This window comes from Scomber japonicus, chromosome 24 (assembly GCF_027409825.1).
Source record: "Scomber japonicus isolate fScoJap1 chromosome 24, fScoJap1.pri, whole genome shotgun sequence".
NCBI lineage: Eukaryota > Metazoa > Chordata > Actinopteri > Scombriformes > Scombridae > Scomber > Scomber japonicus.
Genome location: NC_070601.1, coordinates 9,585,693 through 9,605,162, shown reverse-complemented (window position 1 = coordinate 9,605,162; position 19,470 = coordinate 9,585,693). Strand labels below are relative to the sequence as shown.

At 44.4% G+C, this 19,470-nt stretch overlaps 3 protein-coding genes across 3 annotated transcripts; 2 read left to right on the top strand and 1 right to left on the bottom strand.

Moving 5' to 3' along the window:
• Positions 1-748: 748 nt before the first annotated feature.
• On the bottom strand, positions 749-4,162 carry alg11 (ALG11 alpha-1,2-mannosyltransferase). The gene is made up of 5 exons (XM_053314399.1): positions 4,069-4,162; positions 2,887-3,108; positions 2,367-2,738; positions 1,672-2,228; positions 749-1,590 (listed from the first exon to the last, which is right to left on the bottom strand). The coding sequence occupies exons 1-5, from the start codon at positions 4,113-4,115 to the stop codon at positions 1,307-1,309; spliced, it is 1,482 nt and encodes a 493-aa protein (XP_053170374.1). The 5' UTR covers positions 4,116-4,162; the 3' UTR covers positions 749-1,306.
• Positions 4,163-4,949: 787 nt separating this feature from the next.
• On the top strand, positions 4,950-7,970 carry cpb2 (carboxypeptidase B2 (plasma)). Its single transcript, XM_053314617.1, has 11 exons — positions 4,950-5,091; positions 5,379-5,454; positions 5,537-5,661; positions 5,752-5,860; positions 5,987-6,088; positions 6,213-6,317; positions 6,422-6,532; positions 6,630-6,714; positions 7,042-7,244; positions 7,538-7,622; positions 7,716-7,970. The coding sequence occupies exons 1-11, from the start codon at positions 5,015-5,017 to the stop codon at positions 7,919-7,921; spliced, it is 1,284 nt and encodes a 427-aa protein (XP_053170592.1). The 5' UTR covers positions 4,950-5,014; the 3' UTR covers positions 7,922-7,970.
• A 419-nt stretch (positions 7,971-8,389) lies between these two features.
• Positions 8,390-19,055, top strand: zc3h13 (zinc finger CCCH-type containing 13). Its single transcript, XM_053314586.1, has 20 exons — positions 8,390-8,523; positions 9,262-9,438; positions 9,638-9,741; positions 9,850-9,964; positions 10,194-10,305; positions 10,496-10,662; positions 10,791-10,939; positions 11,347-11,547; positions 11,655-11,819; positions 11,992-12,338; positions 12,807-13,301; positions 13,413-13,661; positions 13,800-14,340; positions 14,501-14,700; positions 15,211-16,437; positions 16,577-17,236; positions 17,330-17,473; positions 17,726-17,926; positions 18,033-18,196; positions 18,356-19,055. The coding sequence occupies exons 2-20, from the start codon at positions 9,271-9,273 to the stop codon at positions 18,557-18,559; spliced, it is 5,613 nt and encodes a 1,870-aa protein (XP_053170561.1). The 5' UTR covers positions 8,390-8,523; positions 9,262-9,270; the 3' UTR covers positions 18,560-19,055.
• Positions 19,056-19,470: the final 415 nt, after the last annotated feature.

Below are 19,470 nucleotides of genomic sequence, written 5' to 3'. Positions count from 1 at the left end.
TTGTTCAGCACTATTGATCCTAGGGTGATGTGCCAATTTAAATGAGCACTATGATAAGCCTTCAGATTTTCATTCTGTACATTTCATTCTATTTGATGTACTGTCAAGCATGTTTGATAAAGGTGCTGAAATCTGTTATTGGTCAGTTAAATTCAACTCCTTAAGGTACTTTGAGCTGTTATATAAAGTATTTTTTTTATAAAGTATTAGTTCACAACAAGCACAAAAGTCAAGAGTACATTAGCAATCCAATATTAGTATGATTTGTAAAAGCCATTATTTTGGCTTGGAAATTTCTCTTTTTAACAGAGCAGTTACAGAAATTGATGAGATGCTCAAATAAATACTGTTCATGAAGGTGGAGCATAAGTATGTATGTAATTTATAAGTGCAAAATGTCCAGAATTAATTCTTAATCAATTTTTATGAACAAATAGTTAAATGTTGAATGCCCTTATATGTTACTGTTAAGACCTGGCTGCAGTAGGTACTGCTTTCTCTGTGTCTAGTCAATTATGAGTGAAGTATTACTAAGTGAAGTTGTTGCTATCATTTCTTAAAAGCTGCTTCAGGTGACATGACTGACGACAAGAAAAATAAATCTGGGAGGTATTTTTCCATTAAGTCATGCTGCTGCCAACCTTTTTTTTTTGTTCTTTCCTCTGGACAGATCACTGACCTTGCTCTGCTCCATGCACATGTGCTGCTACTGAAAGCCAAAACAAATGTAATGAAAAAAGAATGTGTGTAAGTTTCCTCTAATTCAGTGAATTGTAAAGTTTATTTACAATGATATATCCTCTTTTCAGACATCAATTCCTCATTTTCATCATACATTTGTTACATATATCATTAATATCAAAAATACTTATTTTTTTTGGGGAGGGGGGGTGTAGGGAATCAATTCTAGTTCTTGTAAACAGACATGTTTTTGTCCCTCATTATTTACTAAACAAAAGCACATTTGTTCCCATTTTCACCAACAATAAATAAAATACATTCGTTTTTATGAAACCAGAACTACTGACTAAGGGATGACTCCTGTAAAAATGTGGTACAAGCATGAACTGTCAACTTTTCACAAGATAAAGAGAATGTTTTATAAAAGTACAAGAACATGTGATTTTTTTATTGGTTTGTTGAACACTGAGTGATCTTTTCCACCCAGAAAGCCGTGCAAACCGTCTAGCCTGACCATTAAATGTAAACAGATTCTGAACTACGGTGTTAACACAGCCAATGTCCCCACATTGCCAAATGGCTACTATCACATGAACTATACACACACAAAGAACAAGTCCTTCTCTCATCGCTCAAGAGTCCCCATCAGAGGCTCCATGGCGGCCAGGAAGCAAGCCTCAAACTCCTGATCTGAGAAGCGAGCTACAGACTGACGGGCTTTGCGTCTGATCTCCAGGCGGCTGGAGGGCGGGAGAGCCAGGATCCTCTCTATGGCCTCAGCGTAGCTGTCCTCATCATCAGCCAGGAAGCCTGTCTGGCCTCCCTCGAAAGGCACCACGATGTCTAGTTTGGGACCGCCAGACTTGTGGGCGAGCATGACCTTCCCTGCTGCCATGCACTCTACAACGCCTGGAAGAAATGGAGGAGAAGATGCACTTATTAATATTATCTTTAAAAAAAAAAAGTATAGCTGCTTTAACTATTACTTACCTATACCAAAGTGTTCGTTCCACATGGTATGCAGCCCTATGGTGGCTTCCCCCATCTCTCTCTTCAGCTCATCAAAAGGTACGTTCAGTTTAAACTCCACCCTGTCGGCCACCCCCAGCTCCTGACACAGTCCCCTCAACATGAGCACCCTGTCCTCGTCTTCCTGGTTCCTACATCCACCAATCAGAACCAGCTTCAGCGCCTCCCTGCGCCCCCCCCTCCTCTCTAACACCTTCTTGAAAGCTCGGATCTGCAGCCGGTGGTCCTTCTCCGGCCTGAACTGCCCGATGGAGACGATTGAGTGGCACTTTCTGTCCCCGTCCTCTTCGAGTGGGATATCCAGGAACGCGCTGACGTCGCAGGGTGGGTAGACCACACTGGTGCGGTTGGGAGCGCGCCACAGGGACAGGATGTGATCGAGGGTCCAGGAGGAGTTGACCATGATGAGGTCGCTGCAGGAGCCAGCCATACCATAGAGCAGGGCAAAGAGGCAGTAGTAGACCACCTTGAAGGCACTCAGGAACAGACTGTTGGAGATGTAGTCTGGGTTGTTGAACCTGGAATGTTAATAGTCTGTGTTATTTGAATGCTTAGTAAGCAGGAATTCAATGACCAGTCAGTCACTGGATACTGTATGATGTATTTACACAGGCATTACGACACATTTTTCTTTGCTAAAGACACACAGTGATTACCTGGGGTTCCTCTCTCTCACTACGGACAGCATGTCAGTGCTTATAGTGGGGTAGTGAACATAACTCCCCACGCTGCAGCCTCCCAGGTAGCGGAACAGAGGCAGTGTGAAGGCATAGCCCATGGAGTCGATGTAAAGGTCAGGGACAAACTCAGTCAATGCCTCCCACCCCAGGAAGATGGAGCCCACACTTTGGCCCAGCAGGGTGAAGTGAGGAAACAGGCCGGGCTCCACGAGCAGCCGGTGCCTCAGGAACACAAACTGAACCGGGCGGGGGAGCACAATGTTGAAACGACGCCGCGCACCGTCCACAATCTGCTGACTAGTCACACCCAGGTCTCCTGTGTACACCACAAAGTTGATGTCTGCATACCTGTGAAGATGTGTACGTTAAAGCACATGAGTTAAGAGGAAAGGGAGAGAAACTAGAGTCAGACAAAACAATAAAAAAGTCCTATCATCATCTATCACATCTAACAAGATAAAAAGTATGTCTTGATGGTGTCAGATTTCAGCTTCACCTGTTCTGTAGTGCCCTGATAGCACACCAGAGTACCCTTTCTCCCCCACCACCGGCATTGCAGTAAGGGTGGAAGAAGGCCACAGTGGGACGGCCATCTCTCGCCCGCCGAGCGTTCCTGTTACTCTGCAGCCAGAAACGCACAGCCAGCACCAGCAGGACCAGGACAGCGATCAGCAGCAAGCAAAGAAACAACAGGGGCAGCAGCAACTTCCAAAGCAACCTGAAACACACAGATACACTTTATATTATAGCACTTTTAAACCAGAAAAAGGGGCATGAGGGAAATATGAGACAGAGAAGATGAGCAGAGAGAGATGAACAACCCACAAAAAAGATATTATCAGGGGAAAGCTAAAGAAAACAAAGATAATTAGGCTTCTCCAAGATTTGAGTGAGTCAAAAATTATTATAATATTTATTTATATGATGAATAACTGTGATCCGTGACATACATTTATAATCAGATAATGCAAGTGTAAGCTAGCTGTATGAGTAGCACAACATCATTGTAAAGACATGAGATACATCAGTAGCATATGATAAGGATAAAAGTCCAAAACCAAAGTTAATAGAAATATAACGTCCCAATAGGGTGGATTAGGATAATGTGGGACAGCTAGACAGTGCATTTATCACTCTATCTATTCAGTTATTTTAAAGCTAACTAGTATATGCAAACTGTTTAAGTTATATTGTTTAACATCACACATGTGAACAGGCTACTAGTTTTTTAACCTTTCTGATGAGAAAGCAAAAAAATTAACAAGCAAACATCTCAGGGATTTCATAATGATATTAGGTGTTGATATAATGTATTGGATTCACATGTAAATATGAACAAGTCAGAATTGCACAACGTGTCCCGCTTTACCCTACTGCACCCTATATAACAGAAGAGGCTAATTAAGAGGTGATTATTATATTAAAGCTGAATGGAACGAGCTTCATAGAAACGCTAGCTGTAGCAACATTAGCAACCAGGACACTTTATATTTATCTAAAGACTACAACCAACAAATTAACTTCTTGTTGCCTAAAAAAGTGAAATATTGTCAAGTGTTTTGACTGGTATGGCTGTGAAATGAAACGAAACAAGCTCACTTCATATTCAAAATCGACATGAAGCTAACATTTTACCCGCTTATTTAAACACTTGGACTAAAAGAAACTGCATCTTTACCTTGTTAATTCACACAAACAGAGGACCAGCTGATCGTGGCCCGACATCTTGCCAATAGAAATCTTTCCCTTGGTTTTTTACTGGTGGATTTAAGTGGATCCGGGTCTGAAATACGAAGCTATTGCGGAAGTGCCTCACACCTGCATTATCTCTATTGGCCAGCAGGTGGCGACTCCAGATGGTAGGAGAGGCTATAAGGAAAAAATGACCCATCTTCTCACTTGATTTATCACTTCAGTAAACAGTTTTCTAATTGATTTATGCTTTCAATACCTAGTTTAAAAGTTTATTTTATTTTATTTCCTGATTGTTTTCCACCTTTTATGTCTGGTTTACTTCACCACATTTCCTCTGTAGTTGTTTTATCATTTTAAATTCTTTGTCTTCCTTTTAATACCCATCCTCACATTCCATACCCACTTTATTTTATAGTGACTTTATTTATTCATTCATATTATATTTCATATTATATTTATTTTTGTTATATTTTATTAATCTTTTATCACCTTTTATTTTACTTGGGTATTCTTAATTTTAACGTTGTTATCCTACCTCTGGTGTTTCCTCACTCCAGATTTATATTTATTTGTCGCCACCTGTAGAAAAGGAGGTATAACTGCACTGACATCTGAAAACATACATCTATATTTTTTCTCACTTTCATATACAGAGGTGCAAAAAGGAAGACAAAAACAAATGAAAAAAATATATTTTACAATGCCAGAGTTTGTTTTATAAGCAGCCACATCATAACTTGATGGTTTTTGTTTAAACTGAGTTCTCAAAATATAACATCAGCATTATTGGCTGATCTATGCCCTAGCTCTTTTAAAAAAAAGCAGAAAAGCAGAAAAGCAAAGTTTAAATAAACACGTTAATCAATAACGTCTCCCTACCCCCACTGTTTGAGCAAACCTCTGTCATTTCCAGTCCAGAGACTGTCATCATGAAGACGCTTTTGATTTTGTTTGTTTTAATGAACTTGGACACACTTCTGAAGACAGGACACTGCATAGTAACACAGTAAGTTGATTTTTTTAATGACAGGATTTATTATGGATTATGTTATGTTTAACACAAAGAAAATGGGTTAATAAGACAGTTACGCAAACACACCGTTACGCCATGTACGTTGTTGTATATGTACACATAAACTCTGAGACCATTTTAATAAAAAATATACACCACACCTTTGCTTTCTGGCACTGTCAATATGAATGACAACATATTTGCTGCTGATTTGTCCACATGAGGTCTGCATTATTTATTGAGGACAATAAGATTAATTCATGTCTTTTCTTTTTACTCAGAGACCAAGTTCTATCAATCACACCGACAACACAGGAACAAGTTGACATCTTAAAGAATGTGTCCACCCAATATGAGGTAGAGATTTTATTAGTGATTGTTTTCCTCAGATTTCCCCCCCCCCCTTTTTTGAGTCATTATGTTACATATTTCCTCCCAGACAGTCTTATGGCAGCCTGTTTCACATCACTACATCAAAGAAGATACTCAAGTTCACCTGTTTGTACCTGCAAACAGCTCGTCGACTGTCAAGGATCTGCTGCAGAGGCACAGCATAACACATCAGTATGTTACTTGCCTGAAAACATAATCACTACCTATCATATGTCATTCCACTTACACAATTTGTATGAAAGGTTTTGTTGTTTATTTCAGTGTGTTACTGGCCAATGCCAATGAATTGATTGAAATGCAGATGAGGAACGGCTCCACAGACCCACGAAGCGGCTCAACTTACTATGAGAGATATCACAGTCTGGGGGATGTATGCTTTTCATCTTCACCTATCAGATTCTTGACATGGGGGATGTTGAATGAACATGAGGATTTTTGATGTTGTTTTCAGTGGTGATGTTCCACTGTTTATCTGAAAATGCTGTCTCCACTGCAGATCTATCATTGGATAAACAGGACCGCGCAGGAAAACCCAGACAAAGTCAAAATCATTCTCCTTGGCTCTTCATATGAGAAGCGTCCACTCTATGCTCTGAAGGTACAGACATCCATCACCTAATAAACTGTAATTCAAACTTAAATAATCAGCATAATTTCTTCTATAAGAAGAGCTAAAAAGTGTTCCTGTCCCACCTCAGATTAATGTTTGATCTCTCTTTAAGTTGACTTTTAATGACAGACCAAATAAGAAAGCAATGTGGATTGACTGTGGGATCCACGCCAGAGAGTGGATCTCTCCTGCTTTCTGTTTATGGTTTGTACAATATGTAAGTACATTCAATCTAGTATCTATAGGCTTTATTTCAATTAGGTCAGTTTCACAGTGTTTTTTCTCTCTCAAATCAGTAAAGACATGTCCTTTTTCCCATAGTCCCTGGGTTTTTACACTTTCAACTCAGACATCACTTCCATTTTGGACAACATGGATGTTTACGTCCTGCCTGTGATGAACCCTGATGGATACCATTACACATGGACATCAGTGAGAATGCACAAAACAAGACACATGTGAAGGAGGTGATTTAAAGTGGATACATGATTTTTTTTCTGTATCTGTGCATTTTAATTGTTTATCTCAGAACCGGATGTGGAGGAAGAACCGCTCTGTCAGCAACAACTGCATCGGAGTCGACCTCAATAGAAACTTTGATGCAAACTGGTGCAGTAAGTGTCCCTCTCACATCATAGTCCTCCCATCACTTTCAGTATGTCTTCCACAATCTCCTCAATTTCTTTCCAGTGTTTTGGAAGCACTGAACATTCACAAAGAAGATGATCTCAGTATTTTGAAGATATTTCCCTTGCTTTGCATTATCCCTCTTTTATAACTTGTGAGACTCACAGTAAGTCATTTAAATGAAGTATGCTGCCATACTTTATTATTCCCTGTTGATGAACGCATTGAACTCAGCCAGTTCTCTTGTTTATCATTTGATCATATATGACTGCAGTGTGTACACTATTTAGACACAGTGTTACTGTTCTTTCCAGCGGAGGGAGCCTCTGATCAGCCCTGCAGTGACATCTACTGTGGTGCGTTCCCGGAATCAGAGCCAGAGTCGGAGGCCGTGGCGAACTTCCTGCGCAGTCACAAGGACACGGTTCAGCTCTACCTCACCATCCACTCATACTCTCAGATGCTGCTCTTCCCCTACTCCTACACCTTTGATGAAGCAGAGAACCACAATGACCTGGTGAGTGCTTCCCTGCAGACACAGAAGAGCTCAGTGACTGGTCAATCAAATCAATCAGTAAGAGTTTTGGGACAAGTGGGATGGCTGCTATTTTGCCTGTGAATATGGCATTCATACTGATTAATATTGAATTTTGTGAATCTATCCTATTTAAGAAATTAAAGTATTTGAATACCATACGTCACAGTATACCATACAACAAAACTTTTCAGGTCATATCACTTAAAATGAATCAATGGTTTCACTAGCATATAAATACTGAACAATTCAGCTGTCTTTTCTGTTTTTGGTAGCTTGAGATGGCCCAAGAAGCTACACGGAAAATCAGAAGATATTATCAGAACACCTACAAGTATGGTTCTGGGGCCAAGACAATATGTAAGTAGGACTTGTTTTATTTTGGGTTTTTTTAAAACAAAAACTGATTCAGTGACTCTCAAAGTGCTAATGGGTAGCGTTTCTGTTCTCCAGACCTGGCTCCTGGTGGATCTGATGACTGGGCATACAACCTCGGCATCAAATACTCCTTCACATTTGAGCTTCAGGACCGCGGACGTTACGGCTTCCTCCTGCCACCATCATTTATTCCCAAGGCCTGCAATGAAGCTCTGATCGCTGTGAAGACCATCGCTCTGAAGGTTATAGAGAAGACAAAGGCTCCTCCTCAAACTGTTTAAGCAACTGCCATTAAGGTTAAGAGTTTTCAAATAAAGACCTGTAAGAGTGCTTGTGTATTATTACATTATTTTTGCAGTGATGTTTTATGCCTTATCTTGATGTGTCAGGAGGAGAAATCAAGTGTGATGCAGCAGGATGTTTTAATACATTTACATACAGTAGAGGTCAATAAAGGTCATTGATTTTTCATTATTTGTAAGATATTATACATTATTTAGTGTGGTATTTAGAGAAAAGTTTGTGCTGAGACTCTATAAAGAAAATTCAACTCAAGAAATAGATTAAAATAGCTCATAATACTAAAAAAAGGGAGTGGTGTATAATGTGTAATTGCTACACAGCCATTATGAGACAGTTTCCCTTACCACCCTTTTATAGTCTATGTTACCACCACAGAAGAAGAACACGGCAGCCACTATGATACAACTTCCGTCACCACCACAGAAGAAGAAGACGGCATATGACGTACACCGTCCGCCAACATGAAGGCACTGCGGGCAGTTTTTGCCTCTGCTTTAACAGAATAGCATTGTTATTTTTACTGAAATACTGAATCCACTCACTGGACAAAAGTAGATGCGACACCGACTCAATATCTTGGGTGAGAAGCCGTTTTTTATCCGCTCATTGTCTAACGTGCATGCTACTACAGGCGGCTTGAAGGCCTTTAGCGCTTTGGTTGAGCTAACTTTAGCCTCCATTTGCTTGTTTTCTCTCACAGAAAGCATGTATGTAATATAATATACGGTCTATTAGGCATCAACCAAAACACTAGAATCTCATTTGCATGTTAATATGAATCTAAAACACTTGTGCGTATAAGCAATAGCGTTAAATTGATGCAATTAGCTGGGTACTACTGCTAACCTGAAGCTATCATGCTCGTTATGAAGTTAGCGCAGAGCAGTAACAGCAGCAGACAACAACAGACAGACCAAAACACACATGTTTAGGACGTGAGAAGCAATAAATCAGTCCAGTCTATTCAATATTACCTCTCAGGAATGTTGCTACATTAAAGGTAATGTTTGGGATGCTTTTATCTGTAGAAATGCACCCAGAATGAATGAATTCATGCTCTGCTTATCAACTACAATGCACCTGAGTCGCACAACAGAGAAAGGTTAATGGCTTATATTCAAAAATATTGCTTGTAATGTTATCTTGCATCCTTGACCTACCTCTAGATCCATAGTGTCCTGCCTCAGTGTTATTATTTTATTTTACTTACATGTTACTACACTGCTTTTTCTATAAGCGTAGTAGTGTACAGTTATATTGATGCAGAAGATTACATGCCAGCATATGTGTAATAAAGCGTTGTTTGTCACATTTCCAGTCCTGCAGAATGTCCAAGATCAGGCGGAAGGTAACAGTGGAGAATTCAAAAACCATATCTGACAGCAGCAGCAGCAGTACCACCACGACCAGCAGCACCGGCAATCCTGCCGCCCCCTCTCGCCGACCAAGCGTGTTCGAAAGACTCGGCCCCAGCACTGGGAGTAATGCTGCTGACGTATGTACAACCTAGACTGCCATAATTTATTTATTTGTTTTTCATACCTGTTTGTCCTTGTTAATAAATAAGAGTTAACTCTGCTGCAAAGAGCGGACTCTTTAAAAGTATATTGCATATCTGTTTGTTTTTAGAAGAATATGTATAATTTCATTGGATGTTGTTTATCTCATCAGCTTTATTTGTTCGTGTCCTTCAGAGTCACTGTAGAAATTGGTTGAAGACCGGTAATTGCAGTTACGGCAACACTTGTCGCTACACACATGGAACTCAGCCACGAGGCAAAGGATTTAGCTTTAGCCGGTAAGATGGCTTGTTTCAATCCTGATTCATTCTTTCAGCATCTCCTATGTGATGTAAGTATATCATTCCCATTTCTCTTGCTGTTATGTGTGCTTCTAAATGGAGCAGGTCAGCAGAGAGGCCCACAGGTGATCTGCGGGAGAGGATGAAGAATAAAAGACAGGATGTTGACCCAGAAAACCTGAAGCGAGATCCAGACGAGCCCATATCCCCCACAGCAAGAGTAAGTTCTCTGCTCTTACAGTCTCTGCTTTTAAAGGAATACTCCACAGATTTAGTATAATACTTCTATTATGTTGGTGGTTTGAATTCAGTGTTAAATAAGCTGGCTACTATGATAACAGGTGTAATGCTCACAGGGTGAGAGGGAGGACGTGCAGAGAGGAGAGGAACAGGAAGCAATGCAACATGTCTGCGTCATTCTTATTAAATCTGTGTGTGTCCATTTACAGCAGAGAGATTCCTCCAGAGGCAGACACAGAGAGAAGGAGGATATAAAGATCACGAAGGAGCGCACACCAGCCAGTGAAGAAGAGCCCACAGAGTGGGAAACAAATCGTGAAGGTTCAACAGCTTTTTTTAATTTTAAAGTTTGATCATATTGATTATTAATTTAAATGGTTGGTCATCTGGTTTGGAATTTTGTCACTGATGTACACGTTAGATGATGTTTAACTGTGGCCTTAAGAGGCTTAAAGGAGATTCTTAGATTTTTACTTTTTTTTGAAGCCTGTGATGTTTTTTTGACTTTCAGACTCAGATATCGGTGACTACGACTACGAGTTATCCCTAGAGATGAAGCGCCAGAAGATTCAACGTGAGCTGATGAAACTGGAGCAGGAAAACCTGGAAAAGAGAGAGGAGATCGTCATCAAGAAGGACGAGACCTCCGCCAAAACACGAGCCACCGCCATGCCCAAGGTAAGTAACAACATTCACTTATGTTAGTTACTTTACGGAGTCTTACTGCTTGTTAAGCCTCTGGATGTTGGGGCTTGACTTCCAGGGCAAGTCACTGCACGCACTGATCTGTGATCTCTGTCCCTCAGGCCTCCCCCGAGCAGTTAAGCTCTAAAGATTCCCCCTCATCCAGGAAGTCCAGTGGCTCCCCAAAACACAAAAGTGCAACCAAAGGGCCAGGCTCTGGGAAGAAAGAGAAGAAGATGTCAGTATCCTCACCTGTGTCAGAACCTGCCAGGTAGGAGTCTGTGGTTCTGTTATGTTTTCGTGCATTTGTTTGTTTCCTCTGTCAGGGAGTTCTGTTTTTAACCCTGTTGCTGTGTTAGTTACCAGGATGCAATGAACACACTATCCAAACACATTTTTACCTCTTTTTCAACAGTTACCATCAAAACTTCACTCAGTTTGACACATAAGATATTTGAATGAACATCATGTTTTTATGCCATAAATTCTACTAACCAAATTCATGAAGGTGGAGATAAACTGTCAGCTAGGAATCGATACTTCACTGCAGTTTATTGGTGACAGTTGCAAACAAATGACAAATAACTGCACACATACATGTTCAGTAAAATAGTACCTGAGAATTATATGCCTATTAGAGGAAGATATGATGGATATTTTCTGTTGTCTCCCAACCAGGTCCTCAAAAGGAGGCCACAGCAAGAAGAAAGGACCCCGTACCCCGAGTCCTCCTCCCCCAGTCCCCCTGGATCTCCCTGTGATGGGGAAGAAACACAAGGGCAAACACAAAAACAAGGAGAAGTCTGAGGAGAAGCTGAAAGAAGGGAAAGATCGGGGACGAGATACAGAGAAACACAAAGAGAAGAAGGAAAAACGCAGGTACAGTGCAGACAATAGGAATTTCTCAGCTGTCATCACCACATAAAGCAATTATCTCACCTGCTACTTTTAATGCTCATCTTGAATATAAACTTGTTCTTTTATAGGGACCAATCAGACAGCTCCCACAAGGCCAAGCGTTCAGTGACATCAGAAGAGCGTTCTGGTAGTGTGTCATCTCCCTCCAGGGGTGCTTCACCCTCAGCCAGGAAGAAATCCGCCTCTCCCAAAGCTACGTCCCATAAAGCTGCACTGACCTCCCCTTCTCGCAGGTTAGCACGTGTTAACCATCAAGTAGTAATTTTCACTGCAGGCTTAAACCTACAAAACTACGACTCGTCTTTAGTATCATTTGATAATGATGCTGCTTCATGACAGTATATTTTAATCAGTAAACACTGGACCTGACGCCTGCAATGAAATAACCAGCCTTTGTCACCGCAGGTCACCTTCTCCTCCACGCCACCAGCGCACCCCCACTCCTCCCCACCACCGCTCCCCTTCCTCCCACTCTGGCTCCTCCGCCCAGCGTAATTCTCCCTCCCCTCCTCGCCGCCGCCGCTCATCCTCACCCACCTACCACCGAAGTGCAGCAGCAGCGGCCTCCGCCTCCTCACCTCCAAGCTCCCGCCGCTCCCGGTCACCCCCCGCCTCCCATGACACCTCCTCGCCCCACCGTCGTTCTGACAGGTCGAGCCCCGGCAGGCGCCACTCGAGGGGCCGCGAGAGGAGCCGTGGTGAGAGGGAGAGGAGTCCGCCCGCACAGGAGCGCAGACATGAGCGCAGAGATGGTATCTTTATATTCTATTATTATATTTGTTCGTCTTGTTTCACACGTCTTTAGATGTAGTTTCACTTTTTGTCACACACACAAATTGAAATGTTTAGATCCTTGACTTAATGAGTGATTTATACATAACCTCAACAAAATGAATATTCATAAATTATACTAAATTTGCAGTCTACTCACATCAGTGTTTTTGATTGGTCAGAATACAAAGAACCTGCTCTTCTGGGACTTCGTAGTAGTTTTTATTAAAGGGGGTATCCGAGTCAGTTAAAGTTCTTAGAGTGAAAAAAGAAAAACTTACAAATTACATTTGAATCATTAAATAATAATTCCAATTGTTCTTTTTTATCTTGTCACATTTTGCACAGCATTGATTGGATTATGTTCGCAAATGTAGAAATTAATTTGGAAATACAATTGCAGTCATCTCAATCGTCAGTTTTCTAAGATTTATCTCTCTTGCAAACAGAAAGCCGCAGCAAGCGAGAGAAAGACAGCGTCCGTGACGACCGGGACTATGACTCTGAGCAGGTGTCATCGCGGGACAGTCGCGACGACAGGGACAACAGAGATGCCCGAGATCGACGGGATGGTCGCGATAGAGGAAGGGAAACGACTCGAGAGTCTCGCGACCACCGAGACAGCAGGGACGCGAAGGACTCCAGAGACAGCAGGACAGAGACCCGCTCGAGCCGAGAGTCCCTGGAGCGGCGTGACCGTGAGCGGGAACGAGAGAGGGAACGGGAGAAGGAGAGAGAGAAGGACAGAGAGCGAGAAAAGGAGAGGGAAAGGGACAGGACTGAGACTCACAGGAAGGAGGAACCCAACCAGGACGACAGGAGTTACGGGAGAGGTTACGGACGTGAAGATGGAGGGAGAGCGGAAGGAAGGACGGACAACAGGACAGACAGGCCTGAGAGGAACGGACGAGGGAGAGGCCGTGCCAACGAAATACCCGATAAAGGCGAGAACTGACATTACAAATAACACATACTATTGCTTAAATCCTTTAAATCCCCAATTTCACTTTTCCTATATGTGTGTGTGTAAAGTGATCGTTTTTTTCCTCCATCAGGTTCCAACAGGAACTCCAGAGGTTCCCAGCTGGAAAGCAGCCACGACAACTGGGAGTCACGAAGCAGTGCGGTGCGTGAACGGAGCACGGAGAGGAGCACGGACCGCGGCGCTACCGAAAGAAGCTCTGAGAGGGGTTCAGACCGAGACCGCTACGAGGGCGACCGAAGAGGAGAGCCGGCCAGGGACTCCTCCTATGACAGGAGAGGAGGGCACGGTGAACGGGATCGCAGAGACAACCGAGAGAGAGGTGGGCGTCAGAAATAGGTCACAAAACAGCAACTCAGATAGCTCCTCAAGGATGATATACAAAATGTTGTACATGCACAGCTAATTAAAAACCATGTTGAATTAATTGGATTTTCTTATGTTAAATGTGTTTTCCCAGATCAAAGAGCAGCTTCTCCAAATAGACACCAGGGGAGATCAGAGGAACCCGAGAGGGAGGAGAGGAGGGACGAGCGCCGGGGAGACAGGGCGGAGGAGAGACGGGATGACAGGACCCGCGACCGGGAGCGCGAGAGAGAAAGGGAGCGGGACAGGGAGCGAGAAAGGGAGAAAGAGCGAGACAGGGAGCGCGAAAGGGAGAAGGAAAAGGAGCGAGAGAAGGAGAGGGAGGCCGAGAGGGAGCGCGCCAGGGAGAGAGAGCGGGAGCGGGAACGAGACAGGGAGAGAGAGAGGGACAGGGAGAGAGACCGGGAGAGGGAAAGGGAGCGCGAGGAGCGGGAGAGAGAGAGGGAAGAACGGGAGAGGGAGAGGGAGAGGAAGGAGCGCGAACGGGAGAGGGAGAGAGAGAGGGAGCAGCGGGAGCGGGAGAGGCAGCGGGAGTGGGAGGAACGCGAGAGGGGGAGGGAGGAGAGGCGGGAGAGGAGAGAGGACACCAGAGACGACCGCCCTGTCAGAGAAACCCGGGACGATCGCAAGACGAGGCATGTATCAAAGAAATCTAATTATTTTTGAGTTTCATAAATATCACAACACAAATCGTGTCAAATTCCATTTAAATCCTCCAGAAATAAAAAATGTGGCCTTATCGAGATCATTTATATTCAAAACAAACAATCCTCTACTCTCGTTCTCTTCCTCTAGCCGTAAGAGGCACAGAGTGGAGAGCAGCCCGAGCCCCACCCGACCCTCACCTAAGAGAAGACCCGGCGACGTCAGTCCGGCCGACAGCGACGGCTACAACAGCACCGAAGAGAAAAGTGAGCGCCCGATTGGCCGAGGGCCGGCCAAGCTCCACCCACAGCCCCTGCTCCCCAGCCCAGTGTGTCCGCCTCCATCTGACAGTAGGGAAATTCTTTTTGAAAGGACACACTCTTTAATGGGGAATGCACCTCTTGTCTAATTCCAGCACACCCTTTGAAAAAAAAGGGGGAATCATGATGCATGATAAAAAGGGGGAATCATGATGCAGGATGTCATTTTAAAGTTTTATTTCTCTTTGGTCTAACTTTGCTCTAGCATTCCAATATTGGCTGACCTGCAAAAAATTGTTATTTACTGCATAATGAAACAATATTAAAGTGAACAGAAATGCACCAAAGTCAAATAATTCTTTAAATAATGCACACTACAGTAAAATGCACTCTTGTTTGTTAGTTTTCTTTCCAGTTCAGTAATTGCCAATTTAAATTGCACTTTGGGTACAATGATAAGACCATAAATGAACCGTCAATGTAATGATATTCAAACTGAAGAGCTCTTTTACATTATGTTCTGCTTTCACTGTAATTACAGTAAATGAGATGCTTAAATAGTGTTGAATGTGGCTATTCTTCTTCTGTGTACATGTGCAGGTGCGGATAAGCATCGTCTGCTAAGTCAGGTGGTGCGGCCCCAGGAGCCCTTGTTGCGTTCGCCACCGAGGGCCACTCCATCTGATGAGAAGCCCAGCCACTGGAAGGATGAGGAGCGCAGAGGAGCTGTGGACAAAAGGGAAGCCCGCAACCGCCACGAGGACCTGGAGCCTCGAGGGGAGCGAGCCAGAGGAGGCGACAGACGAGCGGAGCACGTTCCAGATATCCCGCCCGACACCCGTACACGAGGCAGAGACCAGCGAGAATCCACACCACCTCCTGCTCCTACAACAGCGGCCATTGCCAGCGAAGACAGAGACACCGCTGGCTCCCAGTCTCACGAGGAGGGCAAAAAGAAGACAAAGTCACAGAGGAAGGGTTTGAAGAAAGGGCGCAAAGACGAGGAGATTGTTGCTGCCAACACTCTGGCTAGTGCAGGGGACCGTTTCAACCCCGAGCCACCAATCAGTGGTGCAGCAAAAGGGCCTCCACCCTTACACTCCCCCAGGAAAGGAGCCAAGAAGAAGGCCCTTGAGCGAAAGAGGAAACGAGGAGGAGGAGAATCTGATGTGTCTGAGGAAGAATCTTCAGCCCATCAGCCACACAGTAAGAAGAAGAGAGGTCCCCGGACGCCACCCCCCTCAATGAGGCCGGATCACCGCGGTCCTGGAGGCAACGCAGAGCCGTCTCCACTCTCCAAAATGGACAACTTCAGCGACTGGTCAGATGAGGACGTCACAGACCGAGGAGTACCACTGGAACCAGCAGCTCCTCTGGCTCCTGCTGAGAGGGCTCCAGCTGAGCCTCTGAGGAGGGGTAGTGGCCCCAGGGTGGGCAGGGAGAGGTGCAACCCCCCACCCATTGCCCCATTGCTCCCCCAGGATCCTCCAATGCTGCTTCAGACTCTGACTCCACAGCCCCTCATGTCCCAGCCACTGCTCCGCAAACCTCCCCCAGAGCAGGCACGCAGCAGCAGCATGGGTAGCAACCAGAGCCGCACATCATCCAGGCGCCTGCGCTCGCCCTCCAACGAGTCAGCCCACCGGGATGATGCCCAGGGTCAACGATCTCGCCGGGGCCGACTTCAGGGCACCAACTCGCGTGACCGGGAAAGGGAGAGAGAGCGGGAGAGAGAAAGGCCGGTGGTGTCTGAACCTCCAGGGGCTGAGAGGAAGTCTCGAATTGACCAGTTGAGGAGAGGAGAGCCCAGCCGCAGCACCTCATCAGGTACTTAAATATAAAGTTATCTTTACACCATATTGCTGAACATGAAACAGAATCTATTATATCTTCACTTTTTGTGAACTCTACCACCAGGATTATGCCCAATTAAAACTAACTTGTATTGTCTCATCTTGTCTTACAGACCGGCAGGATTCCCGCAGCCACAGCTCGAGACGCAGCTCTCCTGACTCTGAGAGGCAGGCCAGGTCCCAGTCCCGCGCTGGCTCCTACGACAGTCGAGAGCGGGAGAGAGACAGGGAGCAGTTCGAGCGGGAACGGGACCGAAAGGACCTGCGGCCTCAGCAGCAGCAACAGCAGCAGCAGCAGCAGCCCCTGCTCCTCCAACAGCCGCTTCAACAACAGAGAGACTGGGAACCTGAACCTAGAGACTGGCCTAGCAGGGGACGGGAGCCTCTGCTCATGCGTCCTGGCCGTGAACCTCTCCTAAGAGAGCGGGATATCAGGGACAGGGAACGCTTACTTCCCGAAGGACTCATCCAGCAGCACGAACGAGAGCGAGAGAGGGAGCGGGAGAGAGAGAGCAGGGGTGAAAGAGGCGGCGATCGAGAGAGGGAGAGGATGATGATGATGGACCTACCACCCCATGGGGACTCCAGGGCTCCAGGACGTGGGGACCTTAGGGGTGACATGAGAGGAGACCTGCGAGGAGACATGATGAGGCAAGACAGGAGTGACTACGAGCCCCTGCTGCCAAGAGAGGCATTCAGCCCTGCAGAGCCTGAGAAACCAAGCAACAGTCACCACCTCATTGGAGAGCTGGAGAAGGCTGACAGCATCGACGGTAAAACACAAAAGCATATTTTCGTTTTTATGACCCTTTTTCTTAATATTCTACAGCGAATTTTAAAGAAATCTGCATGTGCTTTGTTCTCAGGAGAGGATGATGTGAAAGAAGACGATGGACAGTCAGTGGCATCAGTTGGGGAGGAGTATGAGCCAATCAGTGATGATGAGCTGGATGAGATCCTGGCTGACAGCCAAAAGAAAGAGGATCAACAGGACGACGAGAAAACTACAGGTACCAGGAAATACTTCGACCATTTGGGAATGTTATGTAAATTGAATTTCTGTTCATCTGTCCATAATTTTGTTCACTTATGCCTAAAAGATTGAATGATTTATTTCCAAAACTGCATGTCAGAAATCTGAAACACATCAGCCCATCATTAGAAATTATTTTTGAATGATAAGAGAGACTTAATTTTCCAATGATACATTGTGTAATGTCTTAGTTATGTAAGTTAAGCCCTCTGTTGTCATGTGTTGGCAGGTCCTCTGGATGTGATTGATGTTGATTGGTCCAGCCTGATGCCCAAAAAGAAGCAGGAGCCCCGGGCGGCAGGGGCAGCATTGCTCCGGTTCACCCCTGGGGCCGTGCTCCTCAGGGCAGGCATCTCTAAGCGACTTGCTGGACCTGCGCTCCTGGAGCAAGTCAAAGAGGTGTGCAAATCTGAGCTGGACGACCCCAAAGGTGAGTTTTACATTGTCGGATAATTAAATTGTGTTTTTACCACTATGATTTGTAATATTTCTGTGTGATATATCAGCGTTACATTCTGTCAACTCCGTCCCTCCAGATGCTGACAAGCTGTTCGAGCATGACCTCGGAGCCTTGAATATGGCGGCCCTGAACAGACGGGTGGAGAGGGCAGGTTTACTGACCAACTTGGGACCATGCTGCAAGGCTCTGTGCGCTCGCAGGGACTTTGCAATCCGCCGGCAGCTGTTAAAAAATGACAAGGTAGATGTCATCCAATCACTGGCAAGATAAATAATTCGATACTGCTAATTACAAAGTGTTTATATTTACTAAATAGTTTCTCATTTAAATTTACTCACCTTACAACAACAATTGTTATGAGAATTGTGTTTTAAATGTCCTACACCTTTTTTTCTCCAGGGCCTGACTAAGCAGTACCCCACTACACCTGTGGTAGACAATGAGCTGCTGCAGATGAGCATGCGTCTCTTTAGAAGGACCATGTCTGGCCAGGCTCCGGCCCCAGAAAGATGCGATGGTGGGTCAGCACCAGCAGCGACCGACGTTGCTGCAGCTGGCAGTAGTAAACTCAGTACAGCACAGCCTGAGGTGTGTGTGTCCTGAGAGAAAATGGGTTTATTGGGTCAAACACATGAAAGTAAAAGCGTCTATGCCTTTACTTGTTCTAGCCCCTAACTCTCCCTGACTCTGTCCCACTTCATTAAATACATAACATTTTTAGTTTAGAAACACAGCAAAAATGTGAGTCTCAGTTATGCCTGACATGTTTTGGATGATCAGCAAGCGCTGTGCCATAGACTACTGGACATTCTAGCCTATGGAGGTGTGTAATGAACCTTGTATGAGAAACGTAAAACACACCTAAAAAAAAAAAGAAAAAAAAAAGTCAACTTTTTTTTGTGCATTACAATGTTTTAGAGCGTCTTTTTAATTGTCAGTTTCACCTGCCTAACCAAGTTAAAATGACTGTTTTGTTTTTGTATATTGTGCATTGGTTACTACAACTGTGCATTAAAATGGTTAGATGTTGATTTTTTGTAACGGGTCTTTTGCTTTGTATGAAGTGACTGTTCAGCCTTTTAAAAATAATGTGACTCTTGATGTTATTATTTTTGTTTACGTCATATCACAACATATCTGCAGAGCATATCTATAGAAGCAGCTGCAGAGAAGTTACTGACCAACAACACTGAAACATCCTGCAGGGACTTGAATGAATGTTTCTCACAAATAAGCACTGCCAAACTATTCCCTCACTGAATGTAATTTGTTACAACTGTTAGTCTGTTGGAAGCGTTACTGAGAACTGCTTTTTCTTTTGCTTGATGTGTTTGTTTTGAATGGTTTGGCAATGTCTCCCCTGAAATGAACTGAAATGGGTGCAGAGCACACTTATAGACTGCAGAGTACCAGAGCAACAGCATTGCCATGTGGAACTCCTCTCCATACCCTTTCACCAGCGCACACCGTCCAAAAAGGAACTGAAATGTTCCCAATAGGAAAAGACACTAGAC